General features: G+C 65.4%; 2 protein-coding genes across 7 annotated transcripts; both read left to right on the top strand.

Moving 5' to 3' along the window:
• The first annotated feature begins 4,861 nt into the window (after positions 1-4,861).
• Positions 4,862-19,930, top strand: EEF1D (eukaryotic translation elongation factor 1 delta). 2 transcript variants are annotated; one of them, XM_082433566.1, is made up of 10 exons: positions 5,456-5,494; positions 9,210-9,224; positions 11,656-12,776; positions 14,655-14,775; positions 15,180-15,251; positions 18,714-18,813; positions 18,893-18,993; positions 19,154-19,372; positions 19,515-19,709; positions 19,835-19,930. In XM_082433566.1, exons 1-10 carry the CDS (start codon positions 5,471-5,473, stop codon positions 19,871-19,873), a joined length of 2,007 nt encoding a protein of 668 aa, XP_082289692.1. In that variant the 5' UTR covers positions 5,456-5,470; the 3' UTR covers positions 19,874-19,930. The 2 variants fall into 2 exon arrangements, with proteins under 2 accessions (XP_082289693.1, XP_082289692.1); XM_082433567.1 differs by lacking the exons at positions 5,456-5,494; positions 9,210-9,224; positions 11,656-12,776 and adding an exon at positions 4,862-5,019.
• Positions 19,931-20,080: 150 nt separating this feature from the next.
• On the top strand, positions 20,081-24,564 carry NAPRT (nicotinate phosphoribosyltransferase). Of its 5 annotated transcripts, none has more exons than XM_082433574.1 (13): positions 20,081-21,419; positions 21,497-21,624; positions 21,704-21,786; positions 22,041-22,171; positions 22,277-22,392; positions 22,652-22,848; positions 22,925-23,065; positions 23,373-23,457; positions 23,555-23,635; positions 23,812-23,914; positions 24,000-24,154; positions 24,257-24,364; positions 24,449-24,564. In XM_082433574.1, the coding sequence occupies exons 1-13, from the start codon at positions 21,194-21,196 to the stop codon at positions 24,509-24,511; spliced, it is 1,617 nt and encodes a 538-aa protein (XP_082289700.1). In that variant the 5' UTR covers positions 20,081-21,193; the 3' UTR covers positions 24,512-24,564. The 5 variants fall into 5 exon arrangements, 4 of the variants coding, with proteins under 4 accessions (XP_082289700.1, XP_082289699.1, XP_082289702.1 ...); XM_082433573.1 differs by having other exon boundaries at positions 24,233-24,364; XR_014255635.1 differs by lacking the exon at positions 24,000-24,154.
• The last annotated feature ends 534 nt before the right edge of the window (positions 24,565-25,098 follow it).

The raw sequence follows: 25,098 nt of genomic DNA, 5'->3' as shown, positions 1-25,098 counted from the left end.
GGCTGTGTCCCTGAGCACCTCCCAGGCCACAGGGGTCCCACACCCTCAGAAGAGACGTGTAATCCTTGAGGGCAAGAAACCCAGTCCCCAGCACGGTGCCCAGCACTCTGCAGGCGGGGCTGTTGAAGGAATTCAAGCAGCAACTAAGACCCCCTCCCTCGGTGCCATCAACAGCCTTACTCTCCTTAGCACAAACCAGGGAGCTGTTTAGACGCCCCGGGCCCAGCAGGTAACGGCAGTGAGGCCACTTCACCCATTCTCCTGCAGAGACATACTGGCGTCTCCCACAGGAAGCCTCTGCCCTGTGGTTCACACTGAGGTGAGCCCAGGGAGGTGGGTGACCTCGTGCCAGAGCTGCGATGGGGCCCAGGGTCACAAGGATCAGTGCTGGGGCTGCATTTGGGGCCAGAGCTGCCCTCTTCATGTGCAGGGCCCGGTGGCACCAGTGCCCCCATTCTAGAGAGGACACCTTCGGAGGCCCTTGGGTGAGGTAGTCCCCAGCCCAGCAAAGTGAAGCGGCTCCCAGACCCTTGACGGGCCCCCTAACTCTTCAAGGCCCCAGGCCAGCCTGCGCTGTGCCTCGTTCCCGCGCTGCCCATCCAAGGCCGTGGGGACCAGCCAGAGCCACCTCCTGGGGTGCAGCCTTGGTTCCCCAGAAGGGACGAGGCTGGCGCCACATGAGGAGAGGAGGTGGGAGGTCCTGTCCTGATAGGCGGTTCCCAATACCAACTGCAGTCTCCCTGCCCAGGCTCCTGGGTACAAGAGGATTAAAGGCTGAGACAGGAAACTTGGCAAGAGGGGCAGCGCTGATGATGCTACCAGAGGCCACCCTCGCCTGGTGCCCACCTGGGCTCTGAGGTCTGTCTCGCCACAGGCCACTGTAGGCAGGCCGGGCAGGGCAGAGGACCAGCAGGCTGGCCATCGTGACCAGGAGCTCCCGGCCTGGGTCCCTGGGTCACCACCAGCTGGAGAGGCAGGTGGTGTAACATGCAAGACATCCTGAAGCCCCGTGCAGCTGCTTGGTTAGACCCAGGGCCAGCGTAGACCGCCAGAGGCTCCTGCAGGTGTGCAGGCTTGACACAGATGGAAGTGGAGGTGCCAGGTGGGCCCCAGCAGGTGTGGCTGGAGGCTGCTGCCCGGGCCTGGCTAGCCAAGACTCCCTTCTCTTGTTCCCAAATCCTACATACTGTCCCTCAGCTTTCAGATTTGACATACACATACATACATGGTTTGGGGGGGTTTTTTGTTCTTTTTTTGACTGGGGGTGGTTCCAAGGAACAGTTTGTGTCCTTGCTCTGGGGGCGCCCAGCTGTCCTACCGCCGTGCACAGCCCTCCCCTTCTGCAAACACAGCACCTGTCTGTGGCCTCTGCAGTCTCAGACCACCAGGAGGATGGGGCAGGTGAGGATGAGGGCAGAGCGCTGAGGCAGGCAGCACCTCAAATTCAGCCCCACTGCCCCTCACAAGGGCTCTGGGTATCTCTGCAGGGCAGCCCCTGGGAGGCCTGGGTGGGTATCTCTCGGCCTCAGGCCACCAGCAGGATCCTGAATCTAGAGCTGGACGGTTACAGAGCCCTTGCTTTCTCCTTACAAACTGTGCCATCTAGGAGCCTAATTGATGGGGCCATGGGAAGTGCCAGGAGCCGGGGAGAAGCCTGAGGGCAGGCTGGGCAGGGGAGCCTTGGAGGGGAGCTAAGGCACTGAGGGTTGTCCTGGCATGGCCGTCAGTGCCACAGGGCTGCTCCAGGGAAACGGGATGGCTCTGGGCCCTGGGGCTGGACAAAGTGGGCTGTGGCTGGTGGGGGCACAGGGCGCTGGCCCGGCCACTGGTCACCAGGGCCCAGGTCTAGTGCTCGCCAACCCCACGGAACAAGAGAGCTGTTCAGAATGTTTTCTTAAGGAAAGTTAAATCCGAGTGGAACAGAAACCTACAGCCCTCGCTGCATCCAGAACCTTGGGAGGCCCTGAGTGCCGGGCACCATCCTCCCTTCCCAGCCCACGGAGCCCTCCACCCCGGGTCCCTGAAGAGTATCTGTTAAAAACAGACTTAATGCGCTAAAAACAAAACGAGTGGTGTGCTTCCCATTGAGACGACCGACCACATGGCTGTGGTCGGAAGGGATGGGAGCGCCGGGCCCTTGTCCGGTACAAGTGCTGGGCGGTGCGGACAGGAACATGGCTGGAGGCCTCAACCCCACGGGGGCCAGGGTGGGAGCACAGCCACCTGCTCTCTGATAAGTGCTGTGGTGTGTGTACCAGGCCTGCACGGGACGGCACCTGGCTAAGACCGCAGACCCCACGTGCGCGCCTGCCCAGGGAGGGGGAGCAGGCGCCCGCGGCCTCTGTTCTGTCCCCACATGAAACGCGGGCACCAGTGGAGGGGACGGCCCTTCACCAACAGAGCTCCTCTGAGCCAGGCTGGGCTGGGATCCCTGCAACCCCGAGCCGGGGGCGGGTAGGCCACCCCAGGGGAGGGGAGGAGAGATGGGGAGGCTGTGTGTATCCCCTCCAAGTGCCGCAGGAGAAAGGCCACTGGGGGCTGCTCGGGCTGGCCTGGTCACACCCCATCATCAGGGACTGCAGGAGAGGGCCCGATGCCCCCCAGCCTCCGGGCCATGCTGATCAGTGAGCGAAGCTGCACCAGTTTCAGCGGCCCTACCTCCCGGGGGTCCCGGCTCTCCAGCCATCGCAGAGCTGTCTCCAGACCCCGCACGGCCTCCCCAGCGGAGGGCACGGCGGCCTCCTCCTCCTCCTCTCCTCCCGCCGCGACAGAGGGCAGGCTGGCTGGGGGCGGAGGGGCCCCAGGGACCAGCACGGGAGGCCGGCTGGGGCCTGGGTCCTCTCTGCAGCCGTCGGGCAGCCCCCCGTCATCGTCCAGGTGCAGCCACTCGGCCACCTCCTCGGGCGCCAGCCGCTTGTAGGCCAGGGCTGCCAGGTGCGTGAGGTCGCTAAGCACCCTGCTGCGCTCCGCGGCCTCCTCGGCCTGGCCAGCTGGCTGCCCAGCGCACTCCTCCGCCGGCCGGGGCTCAAAGGCAGCCCGCAAGCCCAGCAGCCAGCAGCGCTCGATGCTGCCTGCCTGCACCAGGTCCCAGGAGAGGCCGGCCAGGTAGAGCATGTCCTTGAGCATGAAGCTGCGCATGAAGTCCAGCGGGGACCCCCCGGCGCAGGACACGGCCAGCCGCAGCAGCTCCCGCTTGTACAGCTGCTTGAAGGCGGCCACCACCCCCTGCTCCAGTGGGGCGGGGATGTGCGCCCGGCTGCTGCCCTTGGACAGGAACAGCACCCGCACCGCCCCGTCGGGGGTCTGCAGCTCCTCCGGAGGGCCCAGGGGCTCAGGCCGGCACCTCCTGGGGGTCTCCTCGCTCTCCTCCAAGGTGGGCATCCTGGCCGCAGGGCTGGGGCAGGGCGGGTGGGCGACCAGCAGCACAGCCTTCTGCTGCAGGCAGCTGCGGCGCAGATAGCGCCTGACGCCCGGGACGAACTCCTCGAAGAACCAGCCGCGCAGCAGGGGGCGGCTGAGCCAGGCGTCGGGGCTGTAGCGGTAGGAGGCGGGGAACTTGTCCTGGTTGTGGTGGCGCAGGCTGGGTGGGTCCGGCAACTGCCCGATGACCAGCGGCTTCAGTTTGTGGCTGCCGGTCAGGTTGGCGGCCAGCAGCACCGTCACCCGGTCGCCCCGCCAGCGACGGCCGCAGCCCCCCGCGCCCAGGGGCGCGGCCTGCTCCGGAAGCAGCTTCCAGTAGAGGCCGGTGACGTTGGCGTTGTAGATCTGCTCGTCGCCGTAGCCGCCCTCGGCGGGGGCAGGGGAATTCAGGGCGCGGTCGGGCAGGGGGCCGGCGCGGGTGAGCTGCGCGGGCTCCTGCTTGACCGGCGGGCCGGGCGCGGGGCCGGCGGCCGGGGGCTCGGCCTCGCCGTAGATGCGCTGGCTGGAGATGCCGTGGCGCTTCTGCCAGCGCCAGAACCAGCCGTGGCTGGCCTTGAAGGTGCACTCGGGCCCGTAGATCTGGCGCGCGAAGGCCTCGGCCTGCGCTTGGATGAGCGGCCCCGACAGCGGCACGCCATGCTGGCGCAGCGCCAGGAACCACGAGTAGACGGCGCGGTCGATCTCCTCCTCGTTGGCTAGCCGCATCTTCTTGCGCTGCGTGCCCACCTCGCCGCCCAGCTGCTCCAGGAACCAGCGCAGCTTGGGCTCGTCCTTGAGCCAGCCGCGCAGCGTGCCGCCGGGCACGCCGAAGTCGCGGCACACGCTGGCCTGCCGCTCGCCGCCCTTGACGCGCTCGATGGCCTGCAGCTTGTCCTTGATGGAGTAGGCCTTGCGGAAGGCCATCTTCACAGCCACGCGGGGCCGCGGCCCGGGCGCGGGGGGCGGCGGCCGCGCGGCGGGGACCGGGGCGGGCGCGGGGGGCCGCGGCGACTGCGCGGGGCGCCCGGGCGGGGGGCGGCGGCCGCGGCGCGGGGCCGGGCCGGCCGGGAGTCCCGCGGGGTACATGGTTGCTGCTGCGGCTGCGGCGGCAGCGGGGGCGCGGGAACCGGGGCCATACGCCCGCCCGGCCGGCCGCGCTGGGCGGGCGCTGGGGGCGGGACCGGCCGGGCCCTCCCCTTTGTCTCGCCCGCTCGGCGCGCGCAGGCGCGCTGGCCCCGCGCGGCCCCACCCCGCGCCGCACGTCACCCGGCACGTGCCGGCCGGTCTGCCCCGCCCGGGCCCGCCGAGTCCACCGGAGCTGCAGCGGAGGGGGGCGGGAGCCGGCGGCGCTGTGCCCGGCGGGTTGCTCCAGCTCCTCCGGGAAAGGGCGAGCCCCGCGGGGGTCTCCCACTGTCTTCTGTCCTCGCACCCGCGGGGAGCGTCGCGCGGAGGGCCCAGGCGGCGCAGCGGGCCGTGCGCGCGGGCCGCGTCCCCCGCGTCCCGGCGCGTGGTAGAGCCCGCTGCTTCATTTCCCGTGCGCGGCCAACGCGGCCCTCCCTTCTTTTTGCCGTCGCGCGCCGCTGAGCCCTCCTCGTTGGTCGCCGCGTCCTTGGCTGGCGTGTGAGTACCGCGGGTTGCGCCGCCAGGCCCCGGGGCCCGGGGGAGGGACGGCCCGCGCTGCGCCGGCGGGTATTTGGTTGGAGAACCGCCGGCAGGCCGGCTCCGGGGCGCGGGGCCGGGTGCGGGCTCGCGGCCGCGCAGAGGGGCGGAGCCCGCGGGCCACGTGCCGGCCGGACCCCTGCGGCTGCCCCGGCGGGAGGGCGGCTGCGGGAATGTCGGGGCCGCGCTGGCCCCCGCCCCGGTGGGTGACAAGGATGTCTGCCCACCTGTGACCCGGGCCTGTAGTCCCCCCTTTTTTTGTCGACGTTTGCGGAGCATGTACTTCACGTCGGCTCTGGGCTTGGGGGACAGGCACGGGCCCAGTTTTCGTGGAACCTGGAGAGCTCATGAACTTGGAGAAGAATAACGGTGTGATTGCTGGGTGACTCAAATACAGCGTTCTCTGAGAGGGATGGAGAGTCTGGATTTGGATAAGGTGATCCGGGCAGGAGGCGATGTCGAAGCCAGTCTCTGAAGGGGAGGAGGATGCCTTCCTGAGAAGTGGGCACTTTCAGTGGAACGAAGAAGGGAAAGGCTTGTCCTGGAGCCAAGGGGGTGGAATGGGGCGGGGACCAGCACGACAGGGTTTGCAGAGTGAAGGGCCACCCTGGAGCAAGAGAGCTGTTTGTGTGGCTGAACTTTGGGGTGGTCCCTGCTTGTCACGAGAGCAGATTGACCCTGACAAGTAACTGGTGAGGGAGTAGGCCTGGCCTAGGTCGGGGAAGGACCCGGTCTTGCCTCAGAAGCAGCTCTGACACCCCTAGCTCCTAGGGAGCCCTCAACCATAAGTGGGTTGAGCCCCACCCCCGTGCCCAGCTCCAGCGTAGGTGTTCCCTGAGAAAGCTTGGCGCACAGACTCCAAGGAGCTGGTGCTCTGTGCCACCTCTGCGGGGCAGTCAGGCCTGGGCCCCGTGCCAGTGCCGGGGTGCCCTGCAGCTCTCCATCTCCTCACCTTGGAGCGCGGCTGCTGTGCCTTCCCTTAGAGGAGCCTGGGGGGCAAACATGCCTGGCCAGTGTTTTTGTGAATGAAGGTTTCTTGAAGGTGATCCTAAATAGGCGGACACAAAGAACGTCTCCAATGCGTCGTGCTCTGGTATCAGCTTTTCCAGGGCTGCAGGCAGGAAATGCTGGCATGAGCCCTGGCCCTGTGTCCCTTTTTTTTTTTTTTTTTTTAAAGCTCAAACCTTGAGGGGTACATCTATTTTTTTATTTTTTTAAACTTTGGGTTTATTTATTTATATATATGTATTTATTTATTTATTTATGGCTGTGTTGGGTCTTCGTTTCTGTGCGAGGGCTTTCTCTAGTTGCGGCAAGCGGGGGCCACTCTTCATCGCGGTGCGCGGGCCTCTCACTATCGCGGCCTCTCTTGTTGCGGAGAACAGGCTTCAGACGCGCAGGCTCGGTAATTGTGGCTCACGGGCCTAGTTGCTCCGCGGCATGTGGGATCTTCCCAGACCAGGGCTCGAACCCGTGTCCCCTGCATTGGCAGGCAGATTCTCAACCACTGCGCCACCAGGGAAGCCCTATGTCCCTGTTTTAAGATGGCACGTGTGAATTCGAAGTGGGGGAAGTGTGACATTTGTGTGAAGTACAGGCATCAGAATGAGACACGGAGTCCCAGATTCTCACCTCACCGACCCGGAGCCTCAGTTTACCCCACTCCCGTCTCCCAGCTGTGTGAGGGGTCAAGTGTACTCAGAATGGTTGAGGAGGCGCGTGCAGTGTTGGAGCCGCCCTAGGGAAGGGGGCACAGGCACCTGGCGGTCAGGGTAGATAGACCAGGGCACCACAAACTGGGATAGAAATAGAACCAACGGCCGTGATATTGTAGCACAGATGTCATGCAGCTGGCTGGGCCTCAGGTGGGGTGACTTGGGCAGCCGCAGTGTGAGGCCTGAGTCTTGGGGTGCAGGGGCCCCCGTCCCTGCTAGCAGGACAGGTTGGCATTTCTGAGTGGGGCTGGACTGTCCAGGAGTCAGAGGTGGGAAAGCTTCTGAGTAGGGTTTGGGGCTGTGGAGTTCGCCTCTAAAGAAAAGCAGAGGGCATCACGCCCATGCAGTTGCCCCACTGCTTGGCTTGTTCTCATCAGCTGAAGCATGCTGAGTGCTCGCCCCATCCTCTTGGACACTGCACGCATGGAAGCTCTGTTGTGCAGCACTGGTCCAGGCCACGCCAGCCAGGGGCCCCCTCTCCCCACCCCTCACACCGATTCCCACTTCCTGTGGAAGGGGGGCAGAGAGCTTTGACCCCTGGGTGGATGACCTGGGAGCCCCAGCGTGTGTGTGACTGCGATGGGGTCATGTGGGCACCTGGTTACCTGAGACTGTCTGGAGGATGAGAACGAGGTGTGGAAGACGGAGAACCGCCCTCACCCCTCCCAGAAACCTTCCCCATTCACCCAGCCTCACGGGGACCTCTTGGCAGATTGGTGGGCACGGCTCTGCCAGGCCATGTCCTCACCTTCAGGACCCTCCGCCCAGGAGTATCCTGGTCGGGGACTGCTGCCAGGTTCCCTGTACTGGCACTGCAAGAACTGCCCTCCCAGCTGGGCAGAGGCTGAGAAGGACTCCGCAGCCCCCAAAGTCCCTCAGCACAGCCAGGGATGCTGATTCACAGGGCGCAGGGCTGGGGGAGCTGCAGAGGAAGAGCTGCTCGCTGCCTTCACCCCAGGTCCTGGTGGCTGGGTGGGCCGTGATCCCTCCAGGGCCTCCCACACCTCAGTGCCCCCTCTTACGGGAGCGGTCTTGACACGCTTTACACACCAGGGCTGGTCCTTAGTGGCAGGCAGCTCGCTCTTGGCCCTGCAGGTGCGGAGTACAGGGTGGGACCGCTTCCGCTGGGTCCTAGCTCTGGTGAACTCTGCGCCCCGTGCTCCACTGTTACTGGAGAGAGAAGGCGCGGGAGAGGGAGATCCGACTGCTCCTGTAGGACGCCCGGGCCCTAGCCGAGAGCTCTGTGCTTCCCTGGTGGCGTCCTCGCGGGAAAGCGGGAAAGCGTTCAGACTCAGAGTGGTTCTTCTATTGGGAGAGATGGGCCCCGAGGAGCACGGGAGCGTTCAGGGCCGCGTTCAGGGATGGCGGAACGCAAGGAAACAGAGGTGGGCCCCTGCCTCTGACGTCAGGTGCTGTGCCGGCTGTCCTGGGGGCCTCGTCCTCCAGCAGCCCTGTGGGTGCTCTTGGCCCCATCCTGGCACTGGCTTTACCAGGCGGCCCTCAGCTGTCTGTGGTCGCCTCCCCAGGTGACAGCGCTCCTGTGCGGTGTCTCTGGGGAGCCCTCCTCCCGCCGGAGCCTTGCCACACACCCCCTCCGGGAACCTCACCTGCTAAGAAGCCCCTCCGGTGGGTGTCTGCGGAGAACCTGCGCGGGACCTCCGTGCACGCCTGTCTCCTACCTGCTAGCCTCTCTGTTTGCCCCGCAGGACACCTCGTGCACCCTGTCCGGGGCGTGACTTGATGCTGGCGCGCTGGCCGCGGTGTGGGGTAGACAGGGGAGGCCAGGGGCCTACGTGGCAGGGCTGACTGGGTCCTCAGCTCCTGGTTGCCACCTCTTGTGGATTCAGGGCTGGGCACCCCGTCTGTCCTCTTGTGCACCCTTCGGTGCCGGCCTGCGGGGACAGCGTACCCTGCCCACGTGGCCTCTCGCCCCCATAGTGGCCCTGCTGAGGGAGAGGCCCTGTCCAGCGTGGGCACTGGGGCTGGGTGGCCGCCAAGACCTTCAGCCAGGTCCTTGTCGTCTTACACCTGGTCCAGCGGTCTGGACCCAGTGGCAGTGCAGGGGTGGGGGGAGCCCACCACAGCACGGATCCACGTGGAGAGTGGGGCGCTCGAGGTGCTGGCTCACCTCCCCAGGTTGGCTCAGCTCAGTGAGGAGCTCAGACGGGGCCTCCCAGGGCTGCCTGGCTCCGGCTAACAGGACCCCCAGGATCTGCCCATTTCGAGTGGTGAAGGAGCAGCGCCGCCCTGAGCGCGGACTCGGCCGCCCCCTGGGATTTGGGTGGTGGGTCTTTGCTCCAGTGCTTGCCTTTGTTCCCCACCAAACTTGCCTCCACGCCGCCTCACCGAGCAGCTTCTGAGAAGGCCCCCCAGCCTGCTCGGGCCACCCTGTCTGACTGCCTCTAACTTTGCTGCTTTCTCTTCATGCTGTCCTAGGAGATCAAAGCGAAAGTAAGTACTTGCCCGTCCCAGGCTCCTGTGTCCCCTTCACCCGAGCCAGGAGACCCCCAGCCCAGCCCTCACCATGCCCGGCGAGTCCTGACACCTCTGGGGCCAGGCTGCCGGCCTCGGTTTCCTTGTCTGGACCTGTTGGGTGTGGCCTCAGTGCCTTCCTGGGCTGAGCCAGTTCCTGCCCGGGCAGTAGGTCAGGACTGGCGTGCACCTTCCACACCTGTGGGCAGGGCAGGGTGCCGCCGCCCTGGCCAGCCCCTGGTCTCAGGCCCTGTCCCTTGCTCACGGGCACCTTGAGAAGGGGCCTCCCCTCCCCCGAACTGTGGCCCTTAGAGCTCTGAGCAGAGCCTGGTCTGATGTCAGGAGCCGAGGACAGCGTTTAGGCCTCCAGGTTCATGCAGGGCTTCCGCACTGGGGGGTCAGCCTGGTGGGCAGGGCTGAAGGGGCCAGACCAGCCCTGACCCGCGCTGCGCTGCTTTCGTGAGGGTCCGCCGGAGAGGTCAGAGGGCAGACAAGCCCAGCCTGGTAGGCCTGCAGCCCTCGGGGACAGTGGGTGATGTCACAATGCCCCACCTCCTGGGCATGGGCTCCCGCCCCCCAGCATTGCCTCTGCAGTCAGCCTGGCCTTGGTAAGTGTTGCTGGCCCGGGGAGGGAGGCTCGAGGGGGCGGTCAGGGACCTCTCCGAGCCTGGGCCTCCGCCCCTGCGTCGGGTGCCGTGAGAGAGCCCGGCGAGCCCCTCAGAGCACAAAGGGGAGTCTCCCTGAAGTCCCAGGTCGGTCAGGACTTGGCCCACACGTCCCGGGGTGATTGGAACTGGGTTTTGGTTTTGGTCGGGGGGCTATGAGGGAAGGGCTGTAGACCCTGCAGTGAGTGGCGGGAAGAACTTGCTGTCCCGGGGTGAAAGTCTGCCCCTTCTGGGGGCCTCCTCTCCTGGGGTGAGGGCCCAGCGGGTCTGCCCTCGCTTAGGCTGCACCAGGTGACCTCGCAGCAGCAGCAGACGCTGGGGCCGTCCTGAGGGCAAGCTGCTCAGCCCCGGGCCAGTCGGCCTGGTGCTTCTGCTTCTGGGCGGGCGCAGGGTCCAGAGCAGGGTCTGAGGGGAGGAGTCCCTGTGCTACTTAAGGCCATTCTCTAGAACAGGCCAGCCAGGTGTGAGCTCGGGGACCCCTAGGTGCACCCTAAGAGCAGACTGGCCTCCAGGGCTTTCTGGGCTTGAGCTGCTTCTAGCCGGAGGCTGCGGTGGCCCAGGCCCCTTGGTTCTGCTGAATAGGGGCCGCTGTAGAATTCTGGGCTGCCCAGCAAGGGGGCTAGCCTTTACAGAGCACCGTGCCCGGGAACAGAATGGGGGGCCCTGTGCCAGCGGCAGGGCCGAGGCCATCGCCTCGTGGCTGTTCGCACACGCCCTGTGGCCCAGCAGCCCTCAGTCTTGCACGGGGGCAGCAGGGGACGAGGGCTACTCTGAGCTCAGGCTTCTGGACAGAGGCTTATCCAGTAGCCACAGTGGCAGGTGTGCGGAGCCCCTTACACCAAAAGGCGCTGGAATGCGGGGAGGATCCCGCGTCCTAGGACAGGACTCGGAGGTTCCCACATGGTCCCTTTAGTTTAGGTGCACCCACGGGTGTGAGTTGATTGTCTCCTGGTCAGGAGGCATCGGCCGCTGACCAGGGAACCTGATTCTTAACTGCCAGAGCCACTGGGTTCCTTCCCTTTTAGACACTCGCTCCTTGGCATCTCCCCTGATGTGGCCTCGCAGGGGTGGGCACTCCACCCTCTGCTCCCAGGTGCCGCTTGGCTAAGACCCTCCAGCTTCCCTTGGAACATGCACTGCTCAGGATGGCGGTGTGGCCATGCAGGTGGGGGACTCAGATTAGGCAGAGTGTGCCAGGAGCGGGGCCATCCTCTGAGACCACCAAGTGCATTTCTATAAAACAGAAGCCCCAGTGCCTCAGGGAGGTGGCCAGGCTTAGCAAAAACACAGGACGTCCAGTTAAAGTTTCAGATGAACAGCGACTAACTTTTCAGAGTAAGTGAGTCTCTAATGTTTCACGAGACACACTTATCCTAAAACTCATTTGCTGTTGACGTAAAAGTTGAATTAGCTGAGTGCGTCTTGTGTTTATTTGGCAGCTGTTCTCGGGGTTCACCGAAGAGGTTTCTGTAGCCAAAGAGGTTTGGAAAGTGTTCTCTGGGCCCCCTTGGAGAGCCTGGGTACACGTTGGAGGAGAAAAGACAAGTTTTGCAGTTAGGATACACACACGCAAACACGCCACGCGCTTTGTGCTCGTGTGTGTTTACTGCTTCCCCAGCTCCCCGTGCATGCTGCCCCGGGGCACCCCATCCGGGCGGCGAGCAGGGAGGGGCGGGGTGCCGTCTGCCCACGGCCTGCGGTGTTGCAACTGCCCTTTGTGCTTGCTTTTTAACGCTGCGTGGAAGATGAGGAGCAGGAAGGCCTCCTGTGCCCTGGAGACGGTCTGGGAAGACAAGCAGAAGTATGGGGAAGCGGAGCGGCGCTTCTACGAGCACGAGGCCATGAGAGCCGCCGCCCAGCAGCCCCCGGCCGAGGCACTGGCAGTGAACGGGCCGGGCCGGGAGGAGGAGGCCGAGGAGGCGGACGCCCCCAACGGCAACGGCAACGGCAACGGCAACGGCAATGGCAACGGCAGCGGCAGCAGCGAGCCCGGGAAGAGCCACAACGGGAAGAAGCCGTTGCAGAAGCCGAGGAAGCGCTCCCCGAAGGGCTGGCTCAGCCAGGCGGACCTGGCCCTCGTGGGCCTCTCAGCCGACCACGTCTGGCTGGACAAGCCGCTTTTCGACCAGGCGGAGAGCTCATACCACCAGAGGCTGGCAGATGCGGCCGCCCAGGCGGCCCAGCCCCCCGCCCTGGCCCCTGGGGCCCTCTGCGCCCACGGAAGCCAGGTGGCCTGCCACCACGTGACCTGGGGCGTCTGGGTCAACAAGTGTTCCTTCGACCAGGCTGAGCGGGCGTTCGTGGAGTGGTCTCAGGCCTTGCTGCTGGCCGCGGCGGGGAGTGGCGGGCAGGGGGCTCCCGACACGGGCCAGTGGGCGGCCGCTCCCGACCTGCGCCTCATCCGCCAGCCCAGCCCGCCAGCCAACGGCCAGCCCCCGCTGGGCAGCCTGCAGGCGCTGGTGCGGGAGGTGTGGCTGGAGAAGCCCCGCTACGACGCGGCCGAGAGGGGCTTCTACGAGGCCCTGTTTGACGGCCACCCCCCCGGGAAGGTGCGCCTGCAGGAGCGAGCCGGTCAGGCTGAGGGCGCCCGGCATGGCCGCAGAGACCGGCGGGGCCGCAGCGCCATGGGAAGCCGGCGGCTCGGGCCGCGGCGGGTGGACGGGGAGGCCCCCTCTGCCCTGCCCTACCGGTACTTCCTGCACAAGGACGCTGAGGCCCCCTGGCTCAGCAAGCCGGCCTACGACAGCGCAGAGTGCCGCCACCACGCCGCCGAGGCCCTGCGCATGGCCTGGCGCCTCGAAGCTCCGTCCCTGGTTCACCGACCCAGCGCCCGGTCTGGCCCTTCCATGTCCAGCCTGAGACCCAAGTAGGGAAAACGTGCCGGGCGGGTGCCTGGGCTTCCCCGGGCCGGGCTGGGTGGCCGGCGTGCTCCCCTCCCTGCCCCCACCCAGGCGGGGCTCCTCCCAAGACTGCTGGACCGGCTGAGTTGGATGCTGGAGTGGGTCGGGCAGGGATAGCTATCTGCCCCTGGGGCATTGCAGCCTTTGGGGTCACCCCCACCAAGTTGGGGGAGGGAAGGGATCCACGTGGGCCTGAATCTGTCTTGCACAGGGTTTCCCCTTTGGCCAGGCAACTTCCAGAGTCTCCCCTGACGGTCATGGGACAGGGGAGCGATGAAGGCTCCCGGCCCCCAAGCCCCACTGGGCCGCTTGCCTACCCGTCCCGCTGTCTCACCCGTCTCCTTGTCCAGAACCACCTGAGGTGAGGTGGGCGTCTCAGGTGCTCTAGCACATGGCCGGTCCAGCGGCCTGAGTCTGGAAGACACCCACTGGATGAGGCCAACTTGCCTTCAGCCTGTGGACCCAGGGGTCTGGCCCCCAGAGTGGTTTTATGCAGTGCCAGCTCTGGAGGTCTCTGGAGGCCAGAGCCTGGCCATGGAAGGGATCCCTTAGCCCACTGGGCTCAGGCAGGCGGGCAGAGACAGACTCAGGGCAGACTGGGGGCCCCCCAGAGGGGAGAGACCCTGGGCCGCAGGTGGGGCCAGAGGGGACGTGGAGGGGCCTCCCTGGACCCCAGACTCCTGGCTGGAGCCCCTCGGCTCCTCGGTGGGGTTGGATGTGCTGGTTTGACGGGATCCTGGCCTCGGTGCGAGGGGCAGGGTGTGGGGCCCACTGCCGGGGGGGCATTCCCCATAAGGCAGTACATGTGCGTGGGGTGGCATGGAACTGAAGCTGTTCAGTGATGCCTCTTCGAGGTGGGGTGGAGGAGAGTCACGGGGCTCAACCTCCCTTGTCCCGGGGGGACACTTGGCGAGGTCCAGTGATGGCCTGGCATCCTCAGCAAAGAGAGTTGGTGAGGTTGGGCCCTTTTCTGTTGCGCTTGGTGAGGGGCAGGGCTGTCCTGAGTCAGCAGACGTTGTCGCCTGTGAGAGTTCCGGGCTCTGGGCCCAGGTCCGTGGCAGCTCCCCCGCCTTGCCGAGCGGTGGGAAAGCAGCAGACTGAAGACGTGCCAATACAGTGATTTGCAAAAACGGACAGTGGCGGGATCTGGCTCACAGGCCGGAGTTTGCCAGGCCCTGGTCTAGAGCAGCAGTTCTCAAACTTGCTGGTCTTGTGATGTTAAAGAGCTTTTGTTTTGTCTATTAGTTTTTCCTATATTAGTAATTAAATGCAGAAGCACTTATTTGTTGAAAAATAATAACAAGCTTGTTACACGTTAATGACATTTATGTAAGAAATAAGTTTCCTGTAACAAAAAAGTTCAGTGAACTAAGTGGCCTTGTTATACATTTTTGCAAATCTTGTGTCTGGCTTAATAGGAGGCAGCTGGATTCTTAAACCTGCTTGTGCATTGTCTGTTGGTGTATATTGTGTGACAAATCCAGCCTTGAACAGTTGTGCGATTGGAAAAGGGAGGACCTTGGGGATCCCCAGAGGTTCCTGGCCATGGTTTGAGAGCCGCTGGTCTTGGGGACTAGCCTGGGGACCACCCGCCTTAGCACTGAAGGAAGCCCGCGTGGGGTGGGGGAGGGGTTCGCAGGCTCGTTGTGGTCTGTGCTGAGAACCTCTGGTGCTCTGCCCTGGGGCCTGGAGCCCTTGTCACCCAAGGACCAGGACGGCCTGCCCTGCACCCTCGGGGTCCGGGCTGTCGGAAGGGGCACTTGTGCAAGCCAGCCCTGGGGTCTGCGAGGAGGTGCCCCCTCCTCCCGGCCAGGTTGTCTTAGTCTCTCCTCCCCTCTCAACAGAAAAATGGCCACAAACTTTCTAGTGCACGAGAAGATCTGGTTTGACAAGTTCAAATATGATGATGCAGAAAGGAAATTCTACGAGCAGATGAACGGGCCCGTGGCCGGCTCCTCACGCCAGGTAGGGGCTGCTGCGCTTGGGGTCTCGGGGTGTCTGTGCCAGCACAGGGGGACATGGCACGTTGGGCCCAGTTAGCCCTGCTGCAGGTGCTGGGGTTGGTTCTTCAGAGGGTGGCTGGCTGGCTCCCGAGGAGCTGGAGCTACTCTTGTGTCTCATGTGGGCAGGGCGCTCCCAGCATCTCTAGGTGCCCATCAGGACCTGCGACACGTGGCCCGGCTGGCCTTGCAGGCCGCGTGCACCTCAGGCCCTGTCGTCAGGGCCACAGGACTCCATCCTCTTCCGTCCTCAGCCCCGTGAGCTTTTGTTTTGTGCAGGGCTTTCCTGCTCTCTCCACACGAGGCTGGCTTTTTAATTTTTTTTTTTTTTTTTTAATTAAAAAGTTGTTTTTTCTGCACCATCTGCAGGAGAACGGCGCCAGCGTGATCCTCCGTGACATCGCGAGAGCCAGAGAAAACATCCAGAAGTCCCTGGCCGGAGTGAGTACCGCCCTCAGGCCAAACGGCATGCCTGGCGTCTCCCCCGGTACCGCTGATGATGTTGCCCCTTTGGAGCGAAGTCGGGGTGCGGCGTGCGGGGCTGGGTTCCGGGAGAAGACGTCCTTGCCGAGCTTGCTGGCGCTCACCCGGGACTCCCCACCTTGCCACGGCCGCGCCTGTGGTACCAGGCCTGAGGCCTTTTCCTTCCTGCTCGCTCCCTGCTCCGAGCGTGTGAGGGGCTGGCGCGCGCCGTGCTTCCTCCCCCCCTCGCAGGCGTGGCCCTCCCCGAGGAGACGGGCTCACACGGGGTGCTGAGTCCGAGTCATAGAGTCACCACCGTCTTGAATTTGAGGCCCAGAGAGGGGCCTGCAGCGCGGCTCGGGCGCCAGGTCCCACGTGAGATCAGGAGAGGGAAACGGTCACGTCCAGTCTGTCCCCAGCCTGGCGGGGGGGTGTGTCCCTCGGGGTGGCAGCCCTGCTGCCCCACCTTCCTTCTCAGGGGGTTGTCTGGGCTGCAGAGTGCTGTCCCAGCCTCGAGGGCCACGTGTCAGCAGAGCTGTGCTCCTTCTGGAGACTCCAGGAGAGAATCCATTTTCTTGCCTTTTCCACCTTTGAGAAAGCTGCCCACATTCCTTGGCCTATGGCTTCTAGCCAGCAGCGTCGCGAACTTTGACATCTGTTTCTGTCACGTTTCTTTCTCTCTCCTGCTCCTCTCTTACGTGGACCCTTGTGATGATACTGGGCCCACCTGGATAATCCAGGGTGGCCTCCCCACATCCACATCCTCAATCTCATCACATCTGCAGAGTCCCTTTTGCCACATGAGGTCATCTTCTTGCAGGGTTTGGGGACGTATTTGGGAACTTTCCGCCTGCCACAGCTGGCTCGGATATACTGGTTCCTGGCCATCAGCTGGGCGGCCCTGGGTGGGTGTCCCCCAGGAAGTGGTGCCACCACTGTCTGCCCAGCAGGCCCTGCTTTATACTTGGCCCCCACATGCTGCTGCCTTGCCTTCTGCCCATTAGCCGCAAATCCCACCTGCCACCCTCTGCTTGCCTGAGCAAGTTCAGACCAGGCAGCCACGGGATTTAGGTGGTGCGAGGTCTTTGCACTCAGGCCAGGCATGTTGGGCTCAAGTGCTCAGAAGGCTGCAGCCAGGGGCTCAGCAGCTCTGGGGCTGCGGCCCTGGAGATTCTTAGGCTGTTAGAACTCTTCCCCCACTGGGCCTCGGCCCTGGCTGCTGGGGTCAGCTTCGGGGTCCCGGTCTTCAGGGAATGCACCTGGGCAGCTGTTAGGGCTTGGGGACTGGTCTGCTTAGGCTGCTGTAATAATGAAGCAGCACAGACCAGGTGACCGAAACAACAGAAATTTATCTTTTGACGATCAGGAGGTTCAAAGTCCAGGATCAGGGTGTGGTGGGGTCGGTTCCTCTTTGGCCCGTAGATGGCTGTTTTCTTCCTGTGTTTTCTCTCTGTGTTCAAATTTTTTTACATGAGGACACCGGTCATTGGATTAGGACCACCCTAATAACGTCATTGTGACTGATTACCACTGTGAAGACCCCATTTTCAAATAGTCTCCCACTTTGAGGCCCTGGCAGCAGGGGCTTCCACATGACCTTCAGAGGAACATCATTCAGCTGCCAGCGGACCCGGGAAGGGTGCTACCGACCCAGGCCCAGGCTTGGATTTGGGTAGAGTGGGGCTCAGCAGACACTGGGATTCCAGAGGTTCCTGGGGACTGCGCGTGGTGCCAGGCACAGGGCTGGAGGCCGGGATGGAGGGTTCTGGATTCGGAACCTTGGTGTGGCACTGCCCCCGAGGCCACCAGGTGGCTGCCTGCGGCCTCCCAACAGCCTGGTCTCTCCCCTGCCACTTCCTCTTGGCCTTGCAGCAGGTGGGGCCTCGCCCGCCCAGAGCCTGCATCCTCGGGACCCGTCCACAGTTGGTCCTCACTTGGTGGTGTTGCCGGGGCTGTGTCGGGAGGTCCCTGGGCCCAGGCAGCAGGCACAGGAGGGCAAAGGCTTGAGGCTCCAGCCCGCCTTGAGGCACCAGGACCTGGTTCATTTGCTTAGCGGGCACAGATCCACCGGGAGAGACGGCCTGGCCTTGGGGAAGCCTGCTGAGAGGGGGTGGGGCCTGAGTGCAGGTTGGCGGGGGCTGGCGGGGCTTCGTGGGGAACAGCTGGTCCTGGATTTCATCCCTGTGCCATGGAAGCCGTTGGACCTTCTTAGTGGGAATGGTCCTGGGAGCTGAGCCGTGGGAAGTAGGCTGGAGAGGAGGTCACGTGCCAGGTGGTGGCGGCTGAGACTCGGCAGGGGTGGTCAGCTGTGGGTGGACGGGGCTGCCATTTACTAAGCAGAGCAGGAGGTTGGGGGTGGACGCTTGGGTTGATCTGAGGAGGGCGGTGGCGTGAGCAGAGCCCACCCTGGTCCTGGGGGCTGGTCAGTGTTCCTTCCCCAGCCACGCAGTGCCCCTTGGCCAGCTCTGCTGGGAGTTCTGTGTAGTGGGAGCTGGTGGGTCTAGGAGACGGTGTCAGCTTAGCACTGCCCACTGGTCACAGGGCAGGGAGCCAGGCATACATGAGCCTGTCCTCTCTGGAGACCTTCGCCTTGGTAGTGCCCCGGGGGTGTGCAGACCACGGGACGAGGCCGCCCCTGTGGCTTCCCTACGGCTGCTTGGTGGGTGGGCCCCAGGCCCCGGGCCCCAGGCCTTTATCTTGACTGGACACTGGAGGAGGGCAGCAGCCCTCTGGAAAGGGCCAGGTGCACTGTGCACCATCCTTGGAGCCACTGCATTGGGGTGTAGGGGGTGCTGAATGGCCTGCATGCAGGCCCCTGGGGTGTAACTTGGGCCTGAGCTGTGGCATCCTGTGGGTGAGCTCCCTGGGCAGTGCTGCCTGGGTCAGATGACAGGGGCTCCCGGTCAGGGAGGAGCCAGAGGAGGCTGGTGGCCAGGCCAGGGTCCCTGGGCCACCCAGAGCTTTCAAAGGCAGGCAGGTGTGTGGCCCTGGCTGCTGCGGGGTGGCTGCCCCCTGCTCTGGCATGCTCCTTCCTCCTGCCCCCGGTGGGCTCCTCCACTGCTGTCCCCTCCTGTTTCCAGCTCGAGGCTGTGTTGCTCGGTCTTCCTGAGGCGCTGGGTCTGGCTGCCCCTGGAGCTGAGTCCTTTGCTTCCTGCCACCCACCAGGCAGTGGCAGCCATGGCTCAGCTCTGCGCTGCCTCCACGTTGGGGCCGCCTTGGGCTCCTGCTTCCCGTCCTGTGCTTGGCTGGGTGCCACTGTGGCCTCAGGCTCGCAGGGCTTCCTCTCCCCTTGCCTGGGTGGAGCATGGCCGGCGGACCCCGTGGAGCTTGATGGGCTTCTCATCCAGCTTAGGGCTCTGCTTCAGAACGGCTGTGAATTGGGGGGGGGGACCCCTAGGAGCAGGCTAGGGTATGAGCCCTTCCTCGCCCCCTGCCTTGCAGAGCTCAGGCCCTGGGGCCTCCAGCGGGCCCGGTGGAGACCCCAGTGAGCTGGTCATCCGGATTGCCAGCCTGGAAGTGGAGAACCAGAGCCTGCGAGGGGGTGAGGCCCTGGGCCTGATGGGCGGGGGGGCCCCACCCCAGCCCCTGCTGCCTGACCAGCATCCCCTTTGCCCCCGCAGTGGTGCAGGATCTGCAGCAGGCTGTCTCCAAGCTGGAGGCCCGGCTGAGTGCGCTAGAGAAGAGCTCGCCCGCCCACCGGGCCACAGCTCCGCAGACCCAGGTGAGGGCCCTTCCCCCCGCCAGGGACCCACGCCTGGCCCTGAGGAGCAGGAGGCCCTCCCGGCTCCCGGCCCTCACGTGGGCTGGCCCAGGCAGCAGTGGAGGGCTAGAGGCCTGGGGTCCTGGCTGCGTGGGTCCCAGTCTCCCCTCCTGTGTGGCAGCACGTGTCTCCCATGCGCCAAGTGGAGCCCCCCGCCAGGAAGGTGGCCACCGCCACGGAGGACGACGAGGACGACGACATTGACCTGTTCGGCAGCGACGAGGAGGGGGACAAGGAGGCGGCCCGGCTGCGGGAGGAGAGGCTGCGGCAGTACGCCGAGAGGAAGGCCAAGAAGCCTGCCCCGGTGGCCAAGTCCTCCATCCTCCTGGATGTCAAGCCTGTGAGTGGCTCGCCTCTGGCCCTCCCCTCCCGGTGCCCTGTGGTCCTGGAGGGATCAGCGCCGGGCAGGGCAGGAGTAAACTCAGACTGTGTTCATGGCGGGAGCGGGCTCTGACCCAGCCCTCCTCCCCTCTCCTCCCCAGTGGGATGACGAGACGGACATGGCCCAGCTGGAAGCCTGCGTGCGCTCCGTCCAGCTGGACGGGCTGACCTGGGGGGGCTCCAAGCTGATGCCCGTGGGCTACGGCATCCACAAGCTACAGATCCAGTGTGTGGTGGAGGACGACAAGGTGGGCACGGACCTGCTGGAAGAGGAGATCACCAAGTTCGAGGAGCACGTGAGTGAGGGGGCCACACAGGGTAGGGGCCTGGGGTGTCCCAAGTGAACCTCTGGCCAGGCACGTGGGCGCTTGGGCCTTTGGGAAACAGGGCTCTGTGTGACCACCAGCCTCCCTCTCCACAGGTGCAGAGCGTTGACATTGCTGCTTTCAACAAGATCTGAGCCCTGGCACTGGCCTGAGCGTGTGAAGCCTTGCAGCCAATAAAGACTGAGATTCCAGTCCTCTGGCTCCTGTGCTGGTTTGGGCCCTGTGGGTGGGCGCGTTCAGTGAGCGCCACTCTGCCAGGCCCCCAGCCTCAGACTCGGCCGGCATCTCATGGTGCTGCCCCTGCACCAGTGGCCACTGCCCTTCTCCCCGTTCTGGGTCTCTTCACAGCCCTCCTGTGGCTGTGTGAGCCCACTCTTCTGCCTGCCCCTCCTGTTCCGCTGACTCTCACCTCTCAGTTGCAAGTGGGACATCCAGGTCTACCTCTAACAGAGTGTACATTGTTTCCTTCACTGTGGGAGGCGTCCCAGTCTTCCACCGTCTCCATTCTGCTTCCTTTCGATGAGCTGTCCCCATGGGTACAAAAGTGCCAGTCTGGAACTATCCAGGGAAGAGGTCCCAGCGGCCGTCCTGGCCCTGCTGTTGCGACTACAGTCACGTGCCCCATCGGGTCTGACCTGTTTAAAACCCTGCCGGGTATCCGACCGTTTCTAGGAAGGAGGCTGGGCTTCTTCCCTTAGCCCTGAGGCCCCTGCTGCCTGCTGGAGACCTGGGCCCTTGACAGATCCCATGACACACTGCCCTGTGGAATTGTGCCCACTGTGCTGCCTGGGCCCCCACCCCCCCTCCCCAGTCTGGGCAGGACTTGTGTCACTAGTGGTTCTTCCCCTGGACCCAGCGTGGCTGGTGACAAAGAGTGGGTTGTGGTTACTCTGGTCAGAGCTGGTGGCCTCCAGGGGCCCTCAGGATTCGTGTGGGGCTTAGCGTGCAGAACCCGAGAGCCTTCGGTGCCAGCTGGTGGCGGATGAGCGGCCCCCTCGTTCTGTCGGCACCACACTGCTACCCGAACAGCGTGGCGTGCGCCTTGCCTTGGTGTGTTGGCCGTGAGCTGCCCTGCCCAGGCCTGGGGTGGCTTCCGGGCAGGCGAGGATGGAGTCTGGCTGGACGTGGAGTTCAAATTGCCCGCTTCCACCCTCTCCCCGCGCTGCCCAGACTTGGCCGCGCGGCCGGGGGCAGGACAGACCATGCTCCAAGGGGCCACGGGGAGCTGGGCTGACCAGCGAGAGCACAAGCCCCCACCTCGAGCCACGGTCCGGCTGCTGAGACCGCTCAGAGAGCGTCCGGAGGCCAGCGGCCCGCCCTGACGGTTCTGGTTGCCAGGAAAGGCGGTGGCTCCACGGTGTCCCAACCCGCTGGCGGGGCGGGCCCTGGCCAGCGCGGCGTCACGCGGGCGGGGCGGCCAGAGTCCAGGGCGCCAGGGCAGCGGCCGGAGTCCGATGGCGGCGGAGCAGGACCCCGAGGGGCGCGCGGCGGCGCGGCCGCTGCTCACCGACCTGTACCAGGCCACCATGGCGCTGGGCTACTGGCGCGCCGGCCGGGCGCAGGAGGCGGCCGAGTTCGAGCTCTTCTTCCGCCGCTGCCCGTTCGGCGGAGCCTTCGCCTTGGCCGCCGGGCTGCGCGACTGCGTGCGTTTCGTGCGCGCCTTCCGCCTGAGGGACGCAGGTAGCCCCGCCCCGGGCAGCCCCCGGGCCCGGCCGCCCCGGCGAGCACTCGCCCACCACGGCCTCTGTCGCCCCCAGACGTGCAGTTCCTGGCCTCGGTGCTGCCCCCAGACACAGACCCCGCGTTCTTCCAGCATCTTCGTGCCCTCGACTGCTCCGGGGTGACAGTGCGGGCCCTGCCCGAGGGCTCCCTCGCCTTTCCAGGCGTGAGTCCGGGGGGAGCGGGACACGGGGGATGGGCCAGAGCAGGGCCGGGCGGCGCCGAGCTGACAGCCCGCCCCGCAGGTGCCGCTGCTGCAGGTGTCCGGGCCGCTCCTGGTGGTGCAGCTGCTGGAGACGCCGCTCCTCTGCCTGGTCAGCTACGCCAGGTGGGGCCCGGGCCGCCAGGTGGGGCCTGGGGCGGGACACCGGCCTCCCGCCCGAGGCCGGAAGCCTGGGCTCCCGGAGAAGGAGCGCGGACTTCCGGGCCCGGACCCGTGGGGCGTGGCCCGTGGGGGCGGAGCGCTGGGCCGGGACCCTGGCACGGGCCTCCAGCTCACGCTGCTCGGGTTTTCGGGAGAGGCCGCGCTCTGGGCGGCTTCCCGGCCCTCACTGCGGGTCCCCTGCCCCCTTGCTCCCGCAGCCTCATCGCCACGAACGCCGCGCGGCTTCGCCTGATCGCAGGGCCGGAGAAGCGGCTGCTGGAGCTGGGGCTTCGGCGGGCTCAGGGCCCCGACGGGGGTCTCACCGCCTCTACCTACAGCTACCTGGGCGGTGAGGGCCAGGAGACGGAGGCCTGGTTTGGGGGAGGAGGAGGCCAGCCCTGAGACTCCCTTCAGTGCCTGAAGTCCCCCAACTTTGCCTGATGCCCTGACCCAGGCTTCGATGGCAGCAGCAACATGCTCGCAGGACAGCTGCGGGGCGTGCCGGTGGCCGGGACCCTGGCGCACTCCTTCATCACTTCCTTTTCAGGCACCGAGGTGCCCCCTGACCCGGTCAGTACCCCTGTCCCCCCCAGCTGGACTCCAGAGGGCAGACCCCCAAGCCGAGCCCTTCCCGGGAAGCAGGAGAGGCCAGTCCCTGCTCTGCGCACAGGCAGATACCACGCCTGGCCCACCCTAGCCACCCCGGGCAGGTGGTCTCAGTGCGGCACTGGGAAGCTGGCAGGCAGGTGGCTCAGACTCTCTGTTGGGGTTGAACCGGTCCGCACCCTGCGCTCTGCGTCCTCCATCCTTCACCAACCCTTCTCCATAGATGTTGGCTCCAGCGGCTGGTCAGGGCCCCAGGGTGGACCTGGCCGCCTGCGTGGAGACGTGGCTGGAGCGTGTCTGTGGCCACCTGGGGCTGGGGGTGCAGGAGCCACACCGGGGTGAGCGGGCAGCCTTTGTGGCCTATGCCCTGGCCTTTCCCCGGGCCTTCCAGGGCCTGCTGGACACCTACAGTGTGCGGAGGTGAGGCCCGGGCATCCCCCAGGGTGGGCTCAGCAGAGCAGCAGCAGACCCCCTACCCCCATGTCCCCACCTGCAGGAGTGGTCTCCCCAACTTCCTGGCTGTAGCCCTGGCACTGGAGGAGCTGGGCTACCAGGCAGTGGGAGTGAGGCTGGACAGTGGCGACCTGCTTCAGCAGGCTCAGGAGACCCGCGGCGTCTTCCGAACCGTGGCGGCCCAGTGAGTCCCCCTGGGAGGGGCTTTGCCTTCTGAGAGACCCCCTCCGGTTCAGGAATATTGGGATGGGACAGAGGGAGGGAGGGACCGTGCCTCTCCCACCGTGAGGCTCTCTGAGGTGCTGCTACCTCAGTAGAGATACTGCAGCCTTGGCAAGGAAGCTGGGGTGGGCTCGCTCAGGGGCCCATAGGCACAAAGGCCAGAGCCAGTGTGGCTGAGGGCAGATTATCAGGTGGCGGGGAGACGGCACGACTGGGTTGGGAGGGGGCCGGGCGAGTCAGGAACATCTGAGGGGCTGTCCCCGTCACAGGTTCCGGGTGCCCTGGCTGGAGTCCATCCCCATTGCTGTCAGCAACAACATTGATGAGGAGGAGCTGGCCAGGCTGGCCCAGAAGGTAGGCGGGGCAGGGGCAGCCCAGAGGGTGGCTCGGGGGGCCCTGGGCCTGCAGATGCTGGCCGAGCTCAGTGCCCCGCCCCCCCACCCCCCTCCAGGGCAGTGAGGTGAACGTCATCGGCATCGGTACTAGCGTGGTCACCTGCCCTCGCCAGCCTTCCCTGGGCTGTGTCTACAAGGTGGAGACAGGGTCCGGGGCCCAGTGGGGATGGGCTGGCGATGGACCATGGGTCCGGGGCCCAGTGGGGATGGGCTGGCGATGGACCATGGGTCCGGGGCCCAGTGGGGATGGGCTGGCGATGGACCGTGGGTCCGGGGAGAAGGGCCCAGCTAGCTCAGCACCCTGTCCCGGTAGCTGGTGTCCGTGGGTGGCCAGCCGCGGATGAAGCTGACTGAGGACCTCGAGAAGCAGACGTTGCCTGGGAGCAAGGCTGCCTTCCGGCTCCTGGGCGCCGATGGTGAGGCCCCTCCCACCCTCCGCAGTTCAGCTCAAGGCCCCAGGCCCCGTGCATGCCTGGCGCCCTCACACGCGCACGCACACAGGGGCTCTGCTGTTAGACGTGCTGCAGTTAGCAGAGGAGCCACCTCCCCAGGCCGGCCAGGAGCTCAGAGTCTGGCCTCGAGGGACCCAGGAGTCCTGTACCGTGAGGCCGGCCCACGTGGAGCCGCTGCTGCGACTCTGGGTCCAGCAGGGACAGGTGACTGCCCTTAGCCAGCCCCCCCCTTAGCCTGCACCTTCAACTCACATCAAGCTGGGACACCTGACCTCGAGCCAGCCCCTTCCTCCCTCTTCCCCCCAGCTGTGTGAGCCCCTCCCATCTCTGGCCGAATCTAGAGCCTTCGCCCAGCGGTCCCTGAGCCGTCTGAGTCCTGCCCACAGGCGGCTTGAGCAGCCTGCACTGTACCAGGTGGGTGTAGGGCCCACATCATCAACCTGCCCTGTGCCCTCTCTCCCCCCACGGCCACCCATCGTCCCCCACTCCTCCCTGCAGGTGGCGCTGTCTGAGAAGCTCCGGGCCCTGGTGGACAGACTGAGTGCCAGAGGTGCCCTCTGAGAATCCCCTGCTGGGAGCTGCCTGAAATTAACATGAGTCACTCACTATCCCCACAGCTTGTCATGTGTCATTTCTTCGCCCAGTCTGCCACTCACTGGACCCCCAGGGCTTCCCAGGGTGGGCTGGAGTCAGGAATCAGCATGAGGGTTCATCCTCCCAGGGAAGACCCTGGCCCGGCCAGGGCAGGTAGGCAGCCCCGTGCTGAGGCCTGAGGTCGGCTAAGGCCGGGGGTGGGGGTCGGTATCTGAGGCTTGGGGAGCTGGACTGTAGGAGCAGATCCGGGGCAGGACAGGGCAGGGCTGTGGGGAAAGGGAGGGGGCTTTGGTGCCCAACTAGGAGCTGGGGGGGGGGTTACTGGAAGACCTCTCCATGCTAGAGGCTCGAGGAGGGGTGGGAATGAAGTGCCAGACGGAGGGGCTCCGGGATTCCCCCCGGGCGGGGCGGGCTCGGTGGGACACCTCAAGCTTCCCCAGCCAAGGAGAGGCCTGGGTGTCCCCTGCCACTGCTGCTGCCAGCTGTGCGGGACCCTGTGCCCCTGGGCTCCACCCATCTGGCTCCCTGTCGGCCCTGGCACCTGTCACAGCATG

The sequence above is a fragment of the Balaenoptera physalus genome (genome assembly GCF_965194825.1).
Source record: "Balaenoptera physalus genome assembly, chromosome: 17".
NCBI lineage: Eukaryota > Metazoa > Chordata > Mammalia > Artiodactyla > Balaenopteridae > Balaenoptera > Balaenoptera physalus.
Note: the sequence above shows the minus strand (reverse complement) of the source record. Positions and strands in the feature narration are given on the sequence as shown.

Excerpts from the sequence above, each read along its gene's own strand:
- NAPRT (XM_082433573.1), top strand. The coding sequence starts at position 21,194 with ATGGCGGCGGAGCAGGACCCCGAGGGGCGCGCGGCGGCGCGGCCGCTG. Across the intron at positions 24,155-24,232 it reads TCTGGGTCCAGCAGGGACAG|CCCCTTCCTCCCTCTTCCCC; the intron begins GTGACTGCCCTT and ends ACCTCGAGCCAG. Across the intron at positions 24,365-24,448 it reads AGCAGCCTGCACTGTACCAG|GTGGCGCTGTCTGAGAAGCT; the intron begins GTGGGTGTAGGG and ends TCCTCCCTGCAG.
- EEF1D (XM_082433566.1), top strand. The coding sequence starts at position 5,471 with ATGGAGAGTCTGGATTTGGATAAG. Across the intron at positions 12,777-14,654 it reads ATGTCCAGCCTGAGACCCAA|AAAAATGGCCACAAACTTTC; the intron begins GTAGGGAAAACG and ends CCCTCTCAACAG. Across the intron at positions 18,814-18,892 it reads GAACCAGAGCCTGCGAGGGG|TGGTGCAGGATCTGCAGCAG; the intron begins GTGAGGCCCTGG and ends TTGCCCCCGCAG.